This window comes from Delphinapterus leucas, chromosome 4 (genome assembly GCF_059928025.1).
Source record: "Delphinapterus leucas isolate spDelLeu-1000000601 "Yukka" chromosome 4, BTC_Dleu_Yukka2, whole genome shotgun sequence".
Taxonomy (NCBI): domain Eukaryota; kingdom Metazoa; phylum Chordata; class Mammalia; order Artiodactyla; family Monodontidae; genus Delphinapterus; species Delphinapterus leucas.
Window position 1 is genome coordinate 67,794,777 of NC_143132.1, and position 20,787 is coordinate 67,815,563.

At 43.8% G+C, this 20,787-nt stretch overlaps 2 protein-coding genes across 7 annotated transcripts in view; one reads left to right on the top strand and one right to left on the bottom strand.

Moving 5' to 3' along the window:
* The window catches only part of ILDR1 (immunoglobulin like domain containing receptor 1), a 113,252-nt gene extending 109,173 nt beyond the window's left edge, over positions 1-4,079 (bottom strand). The window contains 2 exon segments of the mRNA XM_089909992.1: positions 3,759-3,906; positions 3,909-4,079. Of these exon segments, the coding sequence (XP_089766118.1) occupies positions 3,759-3,906; positions 3,909-3,977 (217 nt within the window). The 5' untranslated portion in view covers positions 3,978-4,079.
* CD86 (CD86 molecule) overlaps positions 1-20,787 on the top strand; it is a 61,902-nt gene that overhangs the window by 16,284 nt on the left and 24,831 nt on the right. The window contains exons 1-2 of one of the 6 annotated variants that reach the window (XM_022566754.3): positions 3,353-3,481; positions 16,807-16,856. In XM_022566754.3, coding sequence (XP_022422462.1) covers positions 3,465-3,481; positions 16,807-16,856 — 67 coding nt within the window. In that variant the 5' untranslated portion in view covers positions 3,353-3,464. Of the gene's footprint in view, positions 1-3,352; positions 3,482-13,232; positions 13,295-16,799; positions 16,857-16,969; positions 17,159-20,787 lie in introns of those variants that run through there. The other 5 variants (XM_022566859.2, XM_089909989.1, XM_022566904.2 and 2 more) reach the window with 5 other exon arrangements.

The window sequence follows — 20,787 nt, forward strand, 5'->3', positions numbered from 1 at the left end:
CCATCACTGTTGAACCCTCTCTGTCCTTGGCTCTGATGACCCTTGGTAAGGCCTCCTTATCAGATTTTCGAGTGGCACAGGCTTGGAGAGATGGCTAATTTACAATGGATGACATATGTGGGATTCAGAGTAATTTCGATTGGCTGAACGCTGGCCCCAAATACTGATACACAAACAAGATGGGGCCAGAGGGTGGTGATCTGACTCGACATGTGAAAAAAATCATGGTCAGCCAACCTCCCAATGCAACTATTTACAGGCTAATTTGATCTCTGACTCATTAACAAAAGTGATCTTGTCACTGCACCTTTCATTCTGTGAGCAAAGAGACAATTGACAAACTCAGGGAGATGGGTGCCAGTGCGAGAGCCACCAAGTTGATTAGGGTTCTAGAGACCAAATCATATGAGGAACAGTTGAGGACGCTGACCATATTTAGTTGAGAGAAGAGACTATTAAGGAAATTTATAATATCTGCTTTTGACTATTTGGAGGATTTTATATCTAGATAGATATAGATACAGATATAGATATAGACACACACATACATATATTCTGGTAGTTCTAGAAAACATGTCAAGGACAACTAGATGGTACTTATGGGGGTGAGGAGTAAGGAGTGGGAGATTTGGGATTATTATAAAGAAGACCTTTGTCTTTTTAAATTAATTTTATTGGAGGATAGTTGATTTACAATGTTTTGTTAGTTTCAGGTGTATAGCACAGCGATTCAGTTATACATATACATACATTCATTCTTTTTCAGATTCTTTTCCCATATAGGTTATTACAGAATATTGAGTAGAGTTTCCTGTGCTATACATTAGGCCCTTCTTGGTTAGCTATTTTATATATAGTAGTGTCTGTATGTTAATCCCAAGTTCCCAATTTATTCCTCCCCCCCATGTTTCCCCTTTGGTAACCATAAGTTTGTTTTTGATGTCTGTGAATCTGTTTCTGTTTTGTAAATTAGTTCATTTATATCGTTTTTAAAAATTAGATTCCACATATGAACAATATGGTATGGTATTTGTCTTTCTGTGAAGAAGACCTTTGTCTTATAACTGTCTTATCAGGTAGTGAGTTTTCTAACATTAGTGAAAAGGCAAAGACTGGACATCCATCTACCAGAGATGATATCGAGGGGGGTCGTTACTTGAGTGAGAGACTGGAATGACTTCTGAGGTCCCTTAAACAACCCTGCAACTCAAACTAAGTCATAGAGTAGGAGAATTCCATGACACTGTATCATCTTTTATTTCTGCTGCCTGTCTCATCTCCCTGCACTTCTATGTTACAGCTTTGGAGGAGGCTGCTCTAAGCAAGAACTAAAATAAATGTATGAAAGAAGGGATATGGAAAAAAGAAAACAAAAACAAAAACCCTTTTTTAAAAAAGGACCTACTACATGCCAGAATCTGTGCTAGGTACCATGTATATATATGTATATATGTCATCCTGTTTGACCCTCACAACAAGCTTATAAGATACTTAGTATTACTTCTGTGAGGAAACTAAGGCTCAGAGAAGTTAAGTAACTTCCCCAAGAGCACACAGTTATTAACTATTGGAGCTGGGGTTTGAACACAGGTCTCTGTCATTCCAAAGTCCAGTATGGCGTGTTATTTTTACTCATCCTTTACTTATGACAAATGATACTGCTTTTTAAAATTTTTAGTATTGACATAGGATTCCTTTTAAAATAAATTTACTTAAAGTAAGTTAAGAGAAAAATATTGTACAAAGAATAGTACAGATTTTACATGGGTATGAAGTGGTACTAGTACCTAGAATGACTGAAGTTTGGGAAATACTATTCCAAATATTTTGATAGCAGGACTTTCCAATTTAGTCAATCTTACATTTTGATTGCTGAGTACAAGGAAGAGAAGAAAAGTTGAAGAGTAAGTTGAATGTGAATTAGTTCCCTGTGCTCTGATAGGTGGGGTAATTTCATGTGTTACAATAAGGAAACCAAATGGACCCTTTCAAATTAAAAACTATATGACTGTAAAATCCAGAGGAAAACCCCAGGTGGGGCCTATTCGAGTAAAGGATGACGTTTCCAAGGTATGCACACAGAGTGGCTGAGGGGAAGTAGTGGGAAAGAATGATCATCACCTTTCCAGTGATAGAAGGAAGATTTTTGTGGAAAGGTCAAAGTGAGAATTGGAAAGTCCGAAAAGAAGATAGGAAAGTAGTAATGAAGACTAAATAGTGCAGAGCATGCTCTGTGTCGGGTGATTTACATGCAAGACCTCATTTGTTTTTCACAACAACGCGGCAAGGAAGCTATTACTAGTCACAATTCATAGATGAGAAGACTGAGACTGGGAGACGTTCAATAACTTGCCCAGGGTCCAGTGGCTCAAGCCAGGATTTGCCCTTGGACTGATCACCAGTTCCAAACCTGCACTACTTCCCCTGCACCACACGCCCTTGCTTGGGTGGACCTCCTCCACTCAGACAACATCAAGCAGTTTTCACTTTGTCACTCTTAATTTCTCCAGCCTTGCAGGGCACAGCTAGCCTCCAAGAGGTGGGGAGGCATGCTCAGAGGGGGCTGCCTCTCTCCTGAGCTGCAGACTCAGAGGCACATAATTGCCCCCAAAATTGAGCAGAGGGCATTGTAGGGCCTGATCAGGTCAGAAAAAGAAGCTATGCGTTTGGGGCAGGATTATATATGTGAGGCCTATTTCTGCCTAAGCACTGGATTTGGAAAAATCCACTTGGAATTCACATACTTTCATACTTCTTGTGACTTTTCCCCAGACTCAAGAGTACCATCGGCTTCCAGGAATAGCAAACCAAGGTAACAGAAACATTCTAGGCTACGACAATGAGGATTAGATTAGGGTAATCTGAAAATAGGGGCTGTGTAGGCTCATTGGGTTCTCACAGGATCCATGGAGTGGCACTCAGTGAATGATTTTGTGGGGAAGGTGACAGGTGAAACACTGGGACTCTCTGCTCTCTCTCGTTGAGGACTGTCTCCTGCAACCCAGCCGAGCCAGACACAGCATCTGGCACGTGGCTGCCCAGTAAAACATTTGCTCAACTGAGCTGACTCTTTACCTGTAGACCTCTGTAATCTGTCAGGGAAGGTGTCTTTGCCATGTTTGTAGCGGGGCTGTCTTTGGGGGGTTTCCTCAGGGCTTTACAGTCACTCGCTCTCAGGAGTGCATCTGTAGTCATTCTCATCAGTGGAAATGCCCACCTGTCAGCAGAAGTTATCTGGAACCAGCGAGAACACTGTCACTGTCTGTGGTGTTATTTCTCTCTGGTCAGTTCCCCTTTCTGCATTTGAGATCTAGCCTCAGCCCTGACATTCTTTCTCTATTAGGAGTGTTAGGAGGTATGGGGAGCTCACAAAGGCTCCTCTTCGTTTATTCTTAATACCTTGCTTCTCTGTTCCTCGGGAATGCCACTGGGCTTATGCCTCTGGTCTCTGGGAGCTGCAGTGGATGGGCATTTGTGACAGGTATGTTCTTATGAAGCTTGTATGCCTGGGGGAGCATGGTGTGGGATCAAGCTGCATCTGGGGCAGATGTTCAGAGGTGGGGCTGACAGCCAACAAGGGAGTGGGTAAGAAGGGGTGAGGGGTACATGCTTAAAACCTTTGACCATTAGGCTTGATTCTCAGACCAGCTACATCGGAGGTGGGACATTATCGAAACGTGTCTCTTCCAGTCAGATCCTTTTGTCTGCTTTGGTGAGCTAAGAGACACGACAGGCAGGAAATAGAGGGCACCACTTACCAAACAACTGGCAGTCGCTCTTGGCCTTGGAGTGCTGGGGGCTACAAGTAGCTCTGTTCCAGGAGAAGCTGTCCAAGTATGCTAGCCCTGACTGAGCCCCTTGTGCCAGTAGAAAGTCCAGAGGACGGGGACAAAACTTACACTCTCTGAAATGGCCTCTTTCTTGTTTGGCCTTTCCCTTCTCCTGTCCAGAAACCTTTGCCCATTTCTTCCTCCCATCCAAGTGCCCCATCCCAATATTGGCCCCTTCTGGCACCAGAGACCAATAGCTTATTTGGAAAGAAATAGTCCTAGGTCAAAAGAGAGCCCAGGCAGTGGTTTATCATGTTCTGTATACCATGAACATATTTGCATTTGCAAATAGGCTTAAAATAGTGCCTCCACTAATAGTTATTTAAGGCTCTGGAGAGACAGGTGAAAATAATTTTTGGCCAAGGGAACTTCCCACTCCTCTCAAATTGTAATAACTGAGGAGTTGACCTGTTCCTCCCAACCTCAATCTTGGGACTCAGACTCTAGACTAAAATAAGTCAATTTAATTATGTGCACAAGTTCACAGTTTTATATTATATCTTCTGTTTGCTGCTACAGATACCACCAACTCTATTTACATGAGCTATCCTGTGTATAATGGAAGCTTTTTCAAATCTCTGCTCATTTGTGTGTTCTAAATACATTTATTGAATGCTTCTTACATCCTAGGTACTGGGTTTCTAACAGGGAGCATAAAAGACATGGTCCTTGTCCTCTTGAAGCTTCTAACCTAGTGGGAAAACAGTGCTAATTAAATAGTCACACTAAAAAATGACCATATAGCAACAGTGCTTTGAAGAGAAGAAATGGTTCTTTGTGACTGTGCTCACTGTTCAATAACTATGCCTTTGAGCTTGATATTTTGGCTCCTCTGATATCCCCAGATAACAGATGTCCCCTCCTGGTGGAGGTGAGGACTGGATTTCATGAAATTGAGGCTATGGTGGGAGGGGAGAGAACATGAAAGGTGAAAGGGTGAGCCAAGCTAGATTCCTTAGGAGAAGAATCAAGGTTCAGATACCATGCTTCAAAAATCAGATGGGCTTCCCTGGTGGCGCAGCGGCTGAGAATCCACCAACACGGGTTCAAGCTCTGGTCCGGGAAGATCCCACATGCCGCGGAGCAACTAAGCCCACGCGCCACAACTACTGAACCTGCGCTCTAGACCCCACGAGCCACAACTACTGACCCTGTGCCCTAGAGCCCGTGCCCCACAACAAGAGAAGCCACCGCAATGAGAGGCCCGCACACCGCAACAAAGAGTAGCCCCCGCTCTCTGCAACTAGAGAAAGCCCACGCACAGCAACGAAGACCCAAAGTAGCCAAAAATAAACAAATAAATAAATTTATTTTAAAAAAATCAGATAGAGGTGGGAGTTGAGTTTAGGGGTCTCTGGGCCAGGAGATTGAAGCTGTGAAGACACAGAACTAGAGCAAACATGTCTAAACAAGCGAGGAGGCGGTGGGGAGTTTCCTGGAGTCATTCAGAGTCCAAGCAAGTCGGGACACTTCACCTTTCATGGCCAGGAAGGACGGATAGGGCCCTAGGCTGAGCATATAACCCTTTATTAGACCCTTATCCTCATCTCGAATCTGATACAGAGACCTTCTGAGCTGCACATCAGAGTATACTTAGGCTGAGGTTTGCGAGAGAGAAACCATTTTGAATATATGTAGAAGAAGAAAAGTATCCAGCACTTTGTCTCTCCATCAAGATGGGAAAGGTCCCATTCCCTGTTCTCCCTCCTTTCATGAATATGATTTCTTTCTGAGTTCCATTTCCTATTTAGATAAATTAACTTGAACTTAACTCTTTTATTATTTTTTAAATTAATTAATTTATTTTTTGGCTACAATGGGTCTTCGTTGCCGCACGCAGGCTTTCTCTAGTTGCAGGGAGCAGGGGCTACTCTTCGTTGCGGTGCGCGGGCGTCTCATTGTGGTGGCTTCTCTTGTTGCGGAGCACGGGCTTCAGTAGTTGTAGCACACAGGCTTAGTTGCTCCACGGAATGTGGGATCCTCCTGGACCAGGGCTCGAACCCGTGTCCCCTGCATTGGCAGGTGGATTCTTAACCACTGCGCTACCAGGGAAGCCCAAACTTAACTCTTAATAGCTAAAAACAAAAGACATTTCTCCTTTCCAGATAGCATTTGCATTTTAACAGGGGCTTTCAAAAAATGCCTTTACCCAAGGAATGAGTAATTTGGGAATTCCAAGTACCAGGGTAGGGTTAGTACATGGAATGGGGAGAAGATTGTGCCCTTGAAACTTTGGTTTTCTCTTTTTGACCATGATTCTGGTTCTGAGAGAACAGGAAGGGGCTCCCTTAGGTTGCCGGAATTGGCATGGCTGCCTTTTGGTAAGTTCTGTGGGTCTTATTCATGTCAGGCAGAGCCCCTAATTGGATGTTTACAGACTCAGAGAGAGGAACTTGTAAAACTTTGCATGATACTTACCCATAGGAACTTTTTGGCAAAAGGGGAAAAGTGGTTTCCAAAACCATTGATAATTTGAAAAAGCAGTGCTTCTTGACTCAGAAAGGTCCGATTCTAGATACGACTAGGAAAACTGGGCATCTGTCTCATACACAAACTTGCTGTTGGGAGACTGGAAAAGCTAATTACTATTGCCACGTTACGCTCCTTCTTCTGGGCAAGTGAGGGGAATGGACTCAATTTTAAGACTTTAGTTACCTACAATATTGGGGAGTGAAGAAAAGCATCCCCCTGCTCCTTATGAATCTGCCTAGACATTTCTTCTTTGTACCTAGGCATCTTTGATACTGCTCCCCTCATATCTGTGTGGAAACACTGTCCCAAATGGGTGAGCAAAAGGACAGCTAACGAAAGGAAGGCAGTGTTAGGTAAGAAACTTCTCCACTAATGAGGGCCCAAAGGGATTTGCTCCAAGAAGAGACTGGAAACCAAGTCAGACATATGATCCAGCCTAAGCTAGGAGATGTGGCTGGTGGGGAAGCTCAAGGAAAGCAGAGCTCAGGATGGGTGACGTGTATCCGTACCAATCACCTCCCATGTCCACCAGACACCAGGAGGTGTTCACGTTTTCATCAAGGCATCACTCATGCCCATCTTCTTTCATGTCATGCCTGCTGCCCTTAAGCTGGTTCAGCCTCTTCATCTCAAGGTCTACAAGCCTTTAACATTGGCTTTCTTGATCACCCTGATATCAGCCCTCGCCTCCTTCCTCAGGCCACTGACAGGACTATTTTCTTTAAATTTTCATTACATAATTCTTTTGCTCCCACACTATTAATCCCAAACTCCCAATTTTCTATCAAATCAAATATAAACTCTTTATCTGACTTTCTAGGCCTTGTTAAGCTATCCTACGCTGCTTACAGAAACTCATTTCCCATTATTTGTCCAGAGTCAACCATCAACCTCTCTTCCAGTCCAGCCTGATTTTCTTACTGTCCTATGAAAAGACCATGGTCCTTCCCCTATTTCCAGGTGTCATAACATTACTATATTTGATTGTGGCTTAGGAAGTTGCCAAAGACTTTTATACTAGTAGGAAACATTGAACACAGGGTTCTGCCTCTGTTCTTATACATGTGCATGCACCTCAAGAATATGGCTAAAGGGCTTCCCTGGTGGTGCAGTGGTTGAGAGTCCGCCTGCCGATGCAGGGGACACGGGTTCGTGCCCTGGTCCGGGAAGATCCCACATGCCGCGGAGCGGCTGGGCCCGTGAGCCATGGCCGCTGAACCTGCGCGTCCGGAGCCTGTGCTCCGCAACGGGAGAGGCCACAACAGTGAGAGGCCCGCGTACCGCAAAAAATAAAATAAAATAAAATAAATAAGAATATGGCTAAAATATTTATCCAGCTAAACTCAATCAAACATTTAAAAGTGGTTGATCAGGAGGCAGCAGTTTTTTGAGACACATTAACTGGATGCCTAGGATGGTACTTCTTCAGGAATCTGTTTGAAGGGCTGTCCTGGGAAGAATTGTTGGAAGCTTGCAAAGGCTTTCAAGGACAGAGGCAGATAGCCACCACATCGAGTTCTGGACAATCAACAATTGCTAACATGAAAGGAAGACAGAAATTCTCTGAGAAAGATTCTGTAACGCAGTGGCCTAGTCTGACAAGTCTCTGGAGTGGAAATATCAGAATGAGTGGGCTTAGGTGGAGCGCTGGGTAGAAGCCTCATCTGCTCTGACAGAACTTGACTCTCTCCAGCAAGCACTAACACCCCTAGCTTACTCTGTTCCTGTCACCAGAGGACAGATCTGAGACCAAATCTGACCTACTTTTAAGTCCCAGGTCAGTTATCACCATCTTCACCCCACCCTTCTGGACTATAGGAGTGCTTGCTGTTCTCCATCTCTTCTGAAGCCTTAGACCACATGTCAGCTCAGCAGACCCTCCATAGACCCTGGGTTCCTCTAAATGCACCCTACCATATACTATGCTAAAAATAAGAGGAATGGAATTGGGTGGGGGCAGGGAAAGGTGGTGTGTCCAGGTTTTCTCCCTTATTTTTCCTCCCTCCTGGGAATGGAATGAGAAGCTTCAAGGTAAACTTAAAAGTTATGAAGTTCAACCACCCACCCAATTCAAGCATCTCTCTTAAAATGTCTCTCTGCATTATTACCCCACTTTTGCTTGAGCAAGTCTGGTGATGAGGAGCTCATTACCTCACAAGAAAGTCCAGTCCTTGGTTGTACCACTCTATTCAAAGTTCTTCATTATCTGAAGCTGAGCTCTGGCTCCCTGTAACTTCCAATTATTGGAACTACTGGCCCTTTAACAACAGTGCATGTGTCTTCCTGTGGGAGGGCCATTAAATATTTGCAGAGGGCCATCAGGTACTTACAGGCTTCTCTTAAATTAGTTAATCCCAGGCCTTTTAACTGTTCCTCATTTGACATACTTTCACTATTCCCCGGTGAATCCCTTGATAAACTCTAATTTGTCATTGTCATTCAAGTATAACCACAAGTGATGTGGTCTGATTAGCACAGAGCACAGTCACCACATTCTACACTAAGAGTGAATTAACTTTTGGTTAGCCTTGCCATGCGAACGCTTATATGATTTTTACATTTACTATGGATAAACTACGTCTCTATTGTCTACTTAACTACTTCACTTAAGTGCAGATCTTCATGTGTACCCTGAGATTCAGCATGCTAGTATCCCACTTTCTTTTCAGGCTTTATAAATATTAATTCAGCTTACCAACTGACCAGTAGCTATCTGGCTCATTCTTGTGCACATTTTTATGCACATCTGCACATTTGAAAGCAGAAGTATGATTTCTGTGCTTTCATTCATAGTTTTACTAAATATGTGAAAGTGAAAAAACAGCCCCACAGCACCCACCATGGTATCAGTCTATTAAACAAGAATGATTCCTGGCACTCAGTTGAGTGAATGAATCAATCAATACCTTGTCCTCATTCCCCATATTTAACCCATCACCATGTCCTGTTGGCTATAATCCTGCTTGAACCTATAAACTTCTATCTACTTCTGCCACCACAACCAAAGGCCATCTTCTTTCACTTAAACAACTAGAGTAGCCAACTGATTGGTTTTCTGGCCTCTGCCCTGGCTTCCCTACTATCCATTTGCTACACAGCAGCCAGTCATCTTCAAAATGCAAACCTGATTATGTCATTCCTCTGCTGTTGATGTTGCTCTCAGAATAAAGACCAAAATCCTTAACTGACCCATAAAATGAGCATGGTCTGACCCTTGCCGACCTCTCCAATCTTGCCCTCCACTGCTCTGTCCACATTGACCTCCTCTCATGTGCCCTCAGTGCCTTTGCACATGCTATTCCCTTTGCCTAGCATCCTTCCAAGTCACCCCCCAACCCTTCACCTACTTAGCACCTATTCAATCTGTTCTCTTTACCTATTGATGCATCACAAACTGCTCCCAAATGTAGCAGCTTACAACAATGAATATCTTACTCTTTCACAATGTGGGAATCAGAAATTTGGGCAGGCTTCTGAGTGATTTTTCTGGTCCTCATGGCATCAATTGAGGTCACTAGGTGGTATTAAACTGATGAATGGGCTAGTCTGGAAGTACACTGTCCAATTCAGTAGCCACTAGCCACATGCAGCTACTGACCACTTGAAAGGTAGCTCATCTTAATTGAGATTTGTTGTAGGTATAAAATACCCACAAGATTTTGAAGATTTAGTACAGAAAAAAGAATGTAAAATATCCATTAATAGGGCTTCCCTGGTGGCGCAGTGGTTGAGAGTCCGCCTGCCGACGCAGGGGACACGGGTTCGTGCCCTGGTCCGGGAAGATCCCACAGGCCGTGGAGCCTGTGCGTCCGGAGCCTGTACTCCGCAACGGGAGAGACCACAACAGTGAGAGGCCCGCGTACCGCAAAAAAAAAAAAAAATCCATTAATAATTTTTATATTGATCACATGTTGAGATTATAATATTAGGTATATTGGATTAAACAAAATATATTATTAAAATTAATTTCACCTATTTCTTTTTGAATTTTTTAATGCGGCTACTAGATATTTTCAAATTACGTATGTGGCTTGCATTATATTTCTGTTAGACAGTGCTGATCTACAGCAAGGGTCAGTATTTTTTTTTTTCTATAAAAGGCCAGATAGAAAATATTTTCAGCTTTGCAGGCCATATGGTCTGTGTTGCAGCTACTCATTTCTACCATTGTAGTACAAAAGCGGTCATAGATAATAATTAAATAAATGGGTGCGGCTGTAGTCCAACAAAACTTTATTTGTAAAAATAGGTGATAGCCTGATTTGGTCTTCACGCTGCAGTTTGCTGACCTCTGATCTAGATGATTCAAGGTTTTATTCACATGTCTGGTGGCTTGGCAGAGATGGCTGGAAGGCTGGGTTCAGCTGGGTCTATTGACCCAAACACCTACACATGGCCTCTCCAGCATGGTGGTCTCAGTAGTGGGACATCTTACACGAGTGTTCCAAGAAAGACAGAAGCTGCAAGGCTTCTTTTGACCTAGCCTCAGAAATCCTAAACATCCCTTCTAGTGCACTCTATTGGTCAAACAAGCCTCTAAGCCCAGCCCAGACTCAAGAGAGGAGATTAGCAAAGACTATGTGTCCATCTTTAATCTATCACAACATTCTTCAAAGTTTAGACTAGACCTATTATGGGCCCTCAGAGTACCATGAACCTCTCTTCTGTAGCACTTGTCATCATTGTAATTTTACATTTATTTGTATGGTCATTATGCTGCTCCTCTGCTAAACTGTAAGCAACCACATGAAGAGGAGTCCTTTCTGGTTTTGCTCATCATTCTATTCCCAGCACCTGGCACAAGGCCTGGCTTCCTAACTATTTGTTAAATGAATGAATGACATTAGGGCACAGCTTTTCAGCCAAGTAACCGTGTGAGTATATATCCCATATTTCTCCATTGCTCTCAAGCATATCACGAGACACCCTGTCAGAAGTTAAAATTCAGATACAGTCAAGTCCCAGCAACCTTCTTATTTTGCAGTTCAGAAACTTCGTAAAAAAGGAAATAAGCCCACCCTATTCCTCCCAGGGCCTCAGAGGTTATCACAGCTGCTCTAAAGGTAGAGCTTCTGGTGCCCTGAGAAGTGATTCATGCAGCACGTCACCCCGAGGCCAGTCAAAGCCCCGGGGCAAACTTGTCCTCCTCCTGGCCTTCACTCTCTTCTCACCTGGCTGGCTGTGCCCATCCAGCACACCTGGCTTGTCCAGTTACAGTTTGAGCTGGCAGAAGGCAAAGGGCCAGGGCCTGAGCACTGGGCTGAGGCCCATCTAGTCCTCCCTCCACGGAGGTTGTGGCGTCTCCCGCTTCGCTCGGAGCAAGGACTCTCGTATGTGCCAGGAGGAGATAAATGAGTCCACCTTCCACACTGGCCTGGAGCTTGAATGGTAGCTATTTGTGGACATTCTGTTTCTCTTTTTAATGCTGGGTCAGGGACCAAGGCCTGCAGATCTTTACACTCCCCCATAACCTCTAGAACAAGCCTGACGCCGAGCAAATTCACTACATGTTGGCAGGAGACGGTCTCAATGAACACCTTCCTTAGACACCAGCAAACCTATCATCATTTTTCCTGGTGCCCTGATCACCACTAATAGTCTAGACAAAGTTGAGAAATAGGGAACTTTTTTGGTGCTCCCCAACTTCTGCCTTGGAATCCTTCTCTCACTTCCTGAGTCATCATGTCTGTGCTCCCCTGTCCCACCCCACGGCTGGCCACCACTACACCACACCTCTGCATATTGCATTTGGCCTGAACTAGATCCCACATCCTCCTGCAGACCTGAGATGAAAAAGAGCTCTTCTTAATCCTCTCCTTTTTCTGCCCCAATACCTGTAGTTCCCCGAGCTCTTCTAGGTGAAGCTTAGCTGAAACACAGTAACATGTGTCTGGAGGTCAGCCCAGGCCAGGAAACTGATTCCCTGTCTAGGGCTGGAATGGAGAGGAGCATTCTCCGCCTGGCACATAGTGGGTGCTCAAGCAATATTTGTGGACTGAATGGCAGCTCAGGACAGAACTTTTCCTGATACACAGGAACACTTATGGCTCCCTCCTGCCCGCAGCCCAGCCTGTCCCCCTGAGTGTCACACTCTGATTCCAGGAGCCACCATCACACTTGGCCCCAGGGATGTGCTGCTCCCCTATTGTCCTGAGAGGGTAGAACTGGGATCCTTTCACTGGGTCCTACAGCACATCTGAAACCAGCTGGAACTTTTAAAGGAACCACACCAGTGTTAAAAAGAACACAGTGAGTGACAGATGGAGACTAAATTTTTGGTGGTGAGCAAGCTGTAGTGTATACAGCAGTGGAAATATAATGTTGTATACATGAACCTTATATAATGTTATTAACCAATGTTACCTCAAAAGAATTTATTAAAAAGAATGCAAGGAGGCTGTGCAGGTTTAAATCCCAACCTTGGATCTCAACCTCTCAATCTCAACCTCCAGGTGACTCGGAACATTCTTTAACCTCTCTGAAACTCCATTTCTTCATCTGTAACACGGGGAGAAATAATCTCACCTTGTTGTGGGGCATAATAATATACTTAGCCATTCAGCTGACTCTCACTCACATTCTATGATGGCCAGGTATGTAAAGCAAGGGAAAGTAGTGTCTGATGGGTACTTTTCTTTGGTTTCTAAAGTGAACCTCCAGCTAAATGGAAGCTACTCATTCTAGGTTTCTGACCAGTTCACAAACCTACAGACTTTACTCTGCTCATAGCTGACAGAAATCTCCTCTCAGAGAATCCTCCCTGTAAATTCTTAGGTTCTTTCCTCTCCCATTCCCCTTTTTGCTCTCTCCCTCCAAAGCCTAGAGTGTCTACTTCTCAGGCCCTCTGGAAAAAGCAGTGACTCATAGTTGGGGTTAAGAGTTCATTGCACAGGAAGCAGTGACATTTCTGCTCTTCTTCAGAGCCGATGACATTGAAGAAAACTGGCTTCCTAAGTCAAGCCTCCACCCTCATGCACACTCCATGGCTAGAGGTGAGAGAAATTTTTTACATGGGGCATTTATACTGTATAAGAGAGAATCATGTCAATCTCAAGTGTTTTAGCCCTATATTTTAAAAGGGCCTCATAAACTAAGTGTCTAAAGTGTTGGCCAGGATGGTGGGCAGTCTCCAAATTAATGTTAGTGAAGTTTACTAGGAATGTCACTGTTGGGCCAGCATTTTGAGAACAAACATGATCTCTATCCCCCAAATCCATGAAGGGATGAGATAGAAGTGTGGTAGGCTTATTCTGCATAGTTTGAGAGAACAACACCAGTATCAATGAGAGGAAATAAAGGAGAGGCAGCTTCTCCCTCGGGAAGAAAGAGTTTCCAAACAGAGAAGTCAGAAACGATGTTGACTTCCTTCTCATATCCAGTGCTCCTCCCCACTGCACGAATTACACGGACCATCTGTCCAGGATTTCCCAGGGCCATACCAATTTCATGTAATTGTTTGAACAAAACGTGATTCATTGGGCTTTCCTGGTGGCGCAGTGGTTGAGAGTCCGCCTGCCAATGCAGGGGACACAGGTTCGTGCCCTGGTCTGGGAAGATCCCCCATGCCGCGGAGCAGCTGGGCCCGTGAGCCATGGCCCCTGAGCCTGCGCGTCCGGAGCCTGTGCTCCGCAACGGGAGAGGCCACAACAGTGAGAGGCCCGCGTACCGCAAAAAATAAATAAATAAAATAAAATTACAGTGAGAACCACCTCACACCCATTAGCATGGGTACTAAAGAAAAAAATACAGAAAATAACAAGTGTTGGCAAGGATGTGGAGAATTGCAACTCTCGTACATGGTTAGTGAGAATGTAAAATGGTGCAGCCGCTATGAGAAACAATATGGCAGTTCCCCCCAAAATTAAAAATAGAATTACCATATGATCCAGTAATTCCCCTTTCGAGTATATACCTGAAAGAAATGAAAGCAAGGTCTCAAAGAGATATTCGCACATCCATGATCATAGCATTATTCACAACAGCCAAAAGGAGGAAGCAGCTCAGATGTCCATCAACAGTTGAATGGATAAACAAAATGTGGCATATACATACAATGGAATATTATTCAGCCTTAAAAAGGAAGGAAATTCTGACATATGCTACAACATGGTTGAACCTTGAATACATTACGCTAAGTGAAATAAGCCAGATACAAAAAGACAAATATTGTCTGATTCTACTTACATGAGGTCCCTAGAGTAGTCAGATTCATAGAGACAGAAGGTAGAATGGTGGTTTCCAGGGACGAAGGGGTGGGGGAGAGTATGGAGTTAGTGCTTAACGGGTACAGAGTTTAATTTTGGCAAGATGAAAGAAGTTCTGGAGATGGGTGGTGGTGATACTTACACAATAATGTGAATGTGTTTAATACCACTGTACACTCAAAAAATGAGTAAGATGGTAAACTTTATGTGTATTTCATGACAACAAAAAATTTTAAAAAATTACACTGAGATGTCATTTTAACCTTCCCTATTGATAAAGATCGCAAATTAGCTTTTGTTGGCAAAAGCTACATGAAACTAAGCACACTCATGTTTTGCTGCTGGGAGCATAAGCATAAAATTTTAGGGGAGAACAATTTTTTCAGTATCTGTGAAGATTAAAATTGCAATCACCTTTTGACCTTTTGGTCAAGGCATTCTGCTTATAGGAAGATAGCTTACTCTCATGTATGTGATTTGGCATATGATCAAGGTTTTTCATTGCAGCAGAAGATTGGAAAAACCTAAACGTCTATTGATAGGGGCTGGTAAAGTAAATTATTGCCATCCAATAGAATACACCAGTATAATATGCGACTGTTAGAATAAGGATACTCAGTACATGCGGATACAGAACAATCTCCAGGGGAGTGGTTAGTGTGCAAAACTGCATTATAGTATGCTAACAGTTGTGTTTTATAATAAAATGAAAAAAAATATGGGTATAAGTTTTCATTTCGTTTTGCCTAAAATAACTTCAAGTAGAGGCAAGAAACTGCTAATAGGTATCAGTGGTCACTCCAGTTATTTCTATGGGGGAAAATCAGACTGCTAGGGGGCAGGGTTGGGAGTGAGTTGCTTTCCACTATTTATCACCTTTACATTTTAAATTTAGTACCATGTGCAGGTATGATCTACTAAAATTTTTTTAATTAAAAATGAAAGGTTATAGTCCAGAAGGGAAGAAACAGACACTTTGGGCCCAAAGCTGTGTGCTGGGTGCTATGGGAAAAGAAAGGAAGGGTGTCTAGCCTAGCCCAAAGTCATCAGGGATGGCTTCTAGACAAATCACCCCTAAGAAAGAAATTTCTGCTATTGCATCAGGAATAGTTGCACACTTTCCCCTGAGCATTGGTTTATTTTTATCTCATGGACAGATCTGTAAATCAATTCACCAATTAGGTTTACCTTTTCTCTTTGGCTGTTAAAAAAGCTACAAGCCAAACTTGTGACCCACACCATGCAAAGTGGGCAGAGTTCTATGGTAAGCATTTAGCATTTGCCTTGTATTCGGCTCCATTTTATATTCCTGCATTTGGTTTGCTTTTCCCCTGTTTGTAATGTTGGTCATCTTTCCTATTCTGTGCTTCCCTGTAAGCCACTCTACAGCCCTTTTGGTCTAAGTTGGGGTAAGTGGGTGAATGAAGAAAGACAGAGGGCAGGAGAGTTAAAAAGAGAGGATGGAGTTTATAGAGCAATGCCTGTCATTTTCCTTGGCTCCATCATATAGACTAAGTGAACACTCTAGTGCAGTGGTTCTCAAAGTGGGGTCCTTAGACCAGCAGCATCGCTATCACCTGTGAGTTTGTTAGTCATGGGTTTCACTCAATCTACTAAATCAGAATCTCTGTGGACAAGGCCCAGGAAACTGCTTTGACATGCCCTCCAGATGATTTTTGTGCACAATAAAGTTTGAAAACCACAGGGAAGCCAAAGGAAAATTGATTTCTGAACATAAATACTTTCTATTTGCCCCGCCATACCCATTTATTGGTCAAGATAAGTAATGCTAGCTACTGCAGTAAACAACTCCCAAAATTTCATTAGCTTAACACAATAAAGTTTTATATTTTGCTCATGTCACAGCCCAATATAGATCACTGTGGGGTGTTGAGAGCTGTTTCATTAATTTGTCCAGCAAACCAGCTTCTTTCATAGTGAGGCTTTCCATCTTCTAGGCCCTTGGACTCCTCCTCTGGATCCTCTGCATCCAAGAAGGCAGGGGAAGGAGGCAAGAGAGAAGCTTTAGTGCTGCTGTATCTGGAAGTAACACCTGTCACTTCTGCCCACAATTCCATTGGCCAAAAACCAGTCACATGGCCCACCTAACATGGGGTGGGGGGGACTGGGAAATAGGGCGTGTCTGTGGGGTTAGGAGGAAAAAAAAATGGCTTTGGTGTACACACTGTTTGATCTCTGCCACACCCATGGGCCTAAGTGAATTTCAAACTCCACTTGTTATATTTTGGTTTTTGGTTTCATTTTCTAATCAAGTTTTATCTTCTCTTTTTTAACTTTAGCACCATGGGACTGAGAAACACTCTCGTTGTGATGGCCCTCCTGCTGTCTGGTAAGCACCCTCTGGGCTTTATAAAGTCCTAGAATCCTCCCACTGTCTCCCGATGAACCTGACCTACAAGCTGGGGTTTGAGATTTGATGGGTTTTACTCACTTTCTATTCAGCGTTCACAATACCACATGCAAAAGACTTTCATGGAGAAGAAGGAAGTATCACAATCGAGAACAAGTATCTCAGCTGATGGCAGGCCCAGCCTGAGATGGAGCCCTACACCTTCTGTCGTCTCACACCCGTGGTCCTGGATGCACAGAGGAGGGTAGACTGGCCTGTCCATTGGTGCCCAGGGAGCTGGGGTAGGGTCCCTACTCTGACACGCCTGAGGCTTAACTCTTCTGCTCCTCTGTTCCCACTTCTGCATTCTCACACTTTTAGGAAATGGCTGACAGGCTTCTAAAAGTCTCCTTCCACTAGCGATCATTGTTTTTCTCGTTCCCTACCTTCCCTCTCCCCCCCAATCCACTGCCCTCCCCACCAGCCCGTGCCCATAGATCATAGTTGGCACTGATTACTGGGAGGATCAAGAAACCCAGCTCTGCTACCACCTGCCTCAGTGAGCCTCAGCTAATTGTATCAGCTGATTTACCATCAAGCTAAGGGACTAAGCTTCAGGGCTCCTCACTTGCACAGCTCTTTCCAAGCCCCTCCGAGACCCCAGGAGGAGCCCTAACAGTGTGGTCCTGTGTCTTAAGCCTTAGTAAAATTTTCATTAATAAGATATTTTAACCACAATAAGTTAAGACCACTGTCTCTTTCCACTGCGACTTTTCGACTTTTCTATCACATTCTCTCCATGTTGAGTGGCACTGTAGTGGCCATGGGCATTTTGTTTTGTGTTCTGTATTCTTTTTCTGAAAGAGCTCTTCCCCCTCAAAAGAAATTTTAGAAGTGTCAGGCCTCACAAAACTCAGACCTTCCCTGTTTACTGCTCTCTTTGAGTTTCAGTTTCATCTGTAAACTGGGGTTGGCCGAGGTTCCTGCCGCCCATCCTGCGACTGGGTGCCTTTAGTTTCTCCTGGCCCATCCCCTTCCTACTGCTTGTTTTCCCCACCCTTAGCACCGAGAGGGAAGGCATCCGATCCTGGTGTGGGGCAGACAGGGAGGGGGAGCCCAGCCTGCTGTTTGGCTACAACGGCACACAGGCTGCCCCTGACTAACTGGCCCGGCCACGAGCTTACCTCCTTCTGACAGCCACACACCAGGCCCTTGGCCACTGTCCTTGTCCCTGCTGTGGGTAAAAGGAGTCAGGCTACAAGGGAGAGATGCTCCCTCAGATTGATGCTGGCTGGGACAGGCCTTTTGTGATGTGTTTTCTGTTTAGCACCTTGGAGCTTGTTGGGTCTGTGCTATAGATGTGCTGCCTGATCTATAGATGGGCTAACTGATCACTTTACTGACTTAGGTCATAACAGCAGCTTCCACCTCCCAGCACCAATATGACCTGTTACTCTAGCTCTTGGGGAGGTAGAAGTGATGTGTGAGCAAGAGCAAGAGAGAAAGGGGATAAAACAAAGATTTGCAGGACATTATCCAGCAAGAACCCCTTCCTATCCCACTTCTTATTTATTTGACAAATACAGAGATGTAGTGCTTACTTTGTGCCAGGTATTGTTCTAAGCATTTTATAAATATTAACTCAAACGTCACCATAACTCCCTGCTTTAGGTCTTGTTGTATGATTCCCCATTTTACAGCTGTGCAAACTAAAGCCCAGAGAGGTTCAGTAATTTGCCTAAGACAACATTGCTAATAAGTGGCAGAGCTTGGATTCACACCTAGCAGTATAGATTCAGCCTCTCTTCACTTCACCTTGACATTATGCTGTTCCTCCTAACTCTTGCTAGGGAACTCTCCATAATACTAGGATTTGTCCCTTGGGGACTCAAACAACTTTGATAGATAATGTGGCTTGTGCCTTAGCCAAGTTCACAAGTTCCCCACCAGGTACATCCTCCACCTTCCCAGCAGCTGACACCTTAGCTGTCCCTACAGCTCGGGCCCTGGCCCTTCTCATACAGTGACCAGCCCAGCTTTTATGACTTGGGAGAGAAGAAAGAAAAATGTACCAGATACTTGGATACTTGGATACTTCCTAAATTCTAAAAAGAGAGTTATCAATATTGAAACTTTAAAAATAACTCCCCCAAACGGAAGTCATTTAAGCTTTATGGTGGTGAGAGAATAGTAGTTATATTTTTGGCAGTAGAAATTTTAAGTGGGATAGGAAAATGGTAACACCTGATTGGAAGATAACATTGCCAATACTTAACACACAATTAAAAATAATAAAACAGATTTCATTCTTTTTTAAAGAATGGAAAAGAATCTATTTGAATTTTACCTTTCTTCTCAGGGCACATCTCTGCTTGCTGGGCTGGCAAGCAGTGACCTGCCCATAGGCAGGAATCCAAAGGGAGAAAGGAGATGCAATTGACCCAGATAATCCACAGCAAAAATGCAGGGCTGAATAATTCATTTGACAGCAGAGATAAAACAGTACAGTGAAATAATTCTGTGTCTCCTTTTTCCTCCATATGTTTCGTGTCCTCCCCTAGTCATGGAAATCAGACATTGTAGTTGCTGCCCTGGCCCATGAGGCGAAAATTGGACGAGAGTTTAAAACCTAAAAGGGCGAGAGGGCAGCCATGGCCTTGCAGAATTAGGTTATAATTTGTGCTTTGTATTCATAAAGCCAAAGGAATGTTGAAGTGCCACTTGCAAAGGCACCTCTAACTGTCCAGCTCTGTTGGCTGCTACCCAGCACCTCCAGTAGTACTTAAAGCTGGAGTCAGAGTGGTGTTTGGAAAATCAGTAGCTCACGTATCAGGAGGAAGTTTCTTCCTAGTTTGACTTTTTATGGTTGCTCTTATTGTCTGGGGGTTTACTGGGTCCTAAGGCTTCTCATTTCTCTTGAACAATACCTCTGGTTCAATTAATGTACCAGGAGTATAGTTGGGGGTCTTCATTCACTTTAAGATTTACATAAAATTGGCTCTAACCCTCATTTCGTATCTTGTGTAAGGGTCTACTGTTTCCTCCCAGGTTTCTGCAGGTTCCTACATGGGTGGCTGCATGAGGATTACGTTTATATGATTACTTTGACTCCCACTTCCTGTTGCTGTTGATAGTTGTCACTATAATCACAGAGGTGAATAGATAGATAGTTCAGACGTAATTCCCAAAGAACTGTCATGGAGCCTAGTAGTTCTCCTATTGGAGTCACCCCTTTATGTTAAGGTACTGTCTCAGAGGCCTTTGAAATAGATGTTTGCTCCCCAGTAGGGAGTATCTTACTTCCGAAGTAGTGGATCATTTTAGTAGAGTATTTAGTAGGTTCCAGAGAGAATGGGCTGTCAGACAAGTTAATTTAGTGGAAGATGGTCACTGAATAGGATAAGTAGAGGCCTGATTGGGAGCAAGAGTGAAATTTGTAGGGAACAGAGAGTCTCCAATAGCAAACAGACTACTTTGGGAAGCAGCAAGAGTTTGAGAGACTGTGGCTTGTTTTTACTCTGTGAGAGATCTTAATACCATTTCCAGAGTATGCAACTCGGGATTTTGGCCCCCTCGGTACTGTTAAGATTTACAGAAACAAACACACTTGTAGCCCTTCCTTTATAGCCATTGCCAGTCACAGGGCCAAGTTCCAGGACCTCAAAATTATGAAAACTCTTTCAACAGTCTCTAAGAGTATTTACCCATTCTTGGTTTTATTTTCACTCTTTCTTTCATTCATTCTCCCTATAGATGTCTCCATTAAAAAGTAGTCAGCTCCCTCCACTACTTAAAAATCACTCCTCTGGGACTTCCCTGGTGGTCCAGTGGTTGGGACTTTGCCTTCCAATGCAGGGGGTGTGGGTTCGATCCCTGGTCGGGGAGCTAAGATCCCACATGCCTCGCAGCCAAAAAAACCAAAACATAAAAC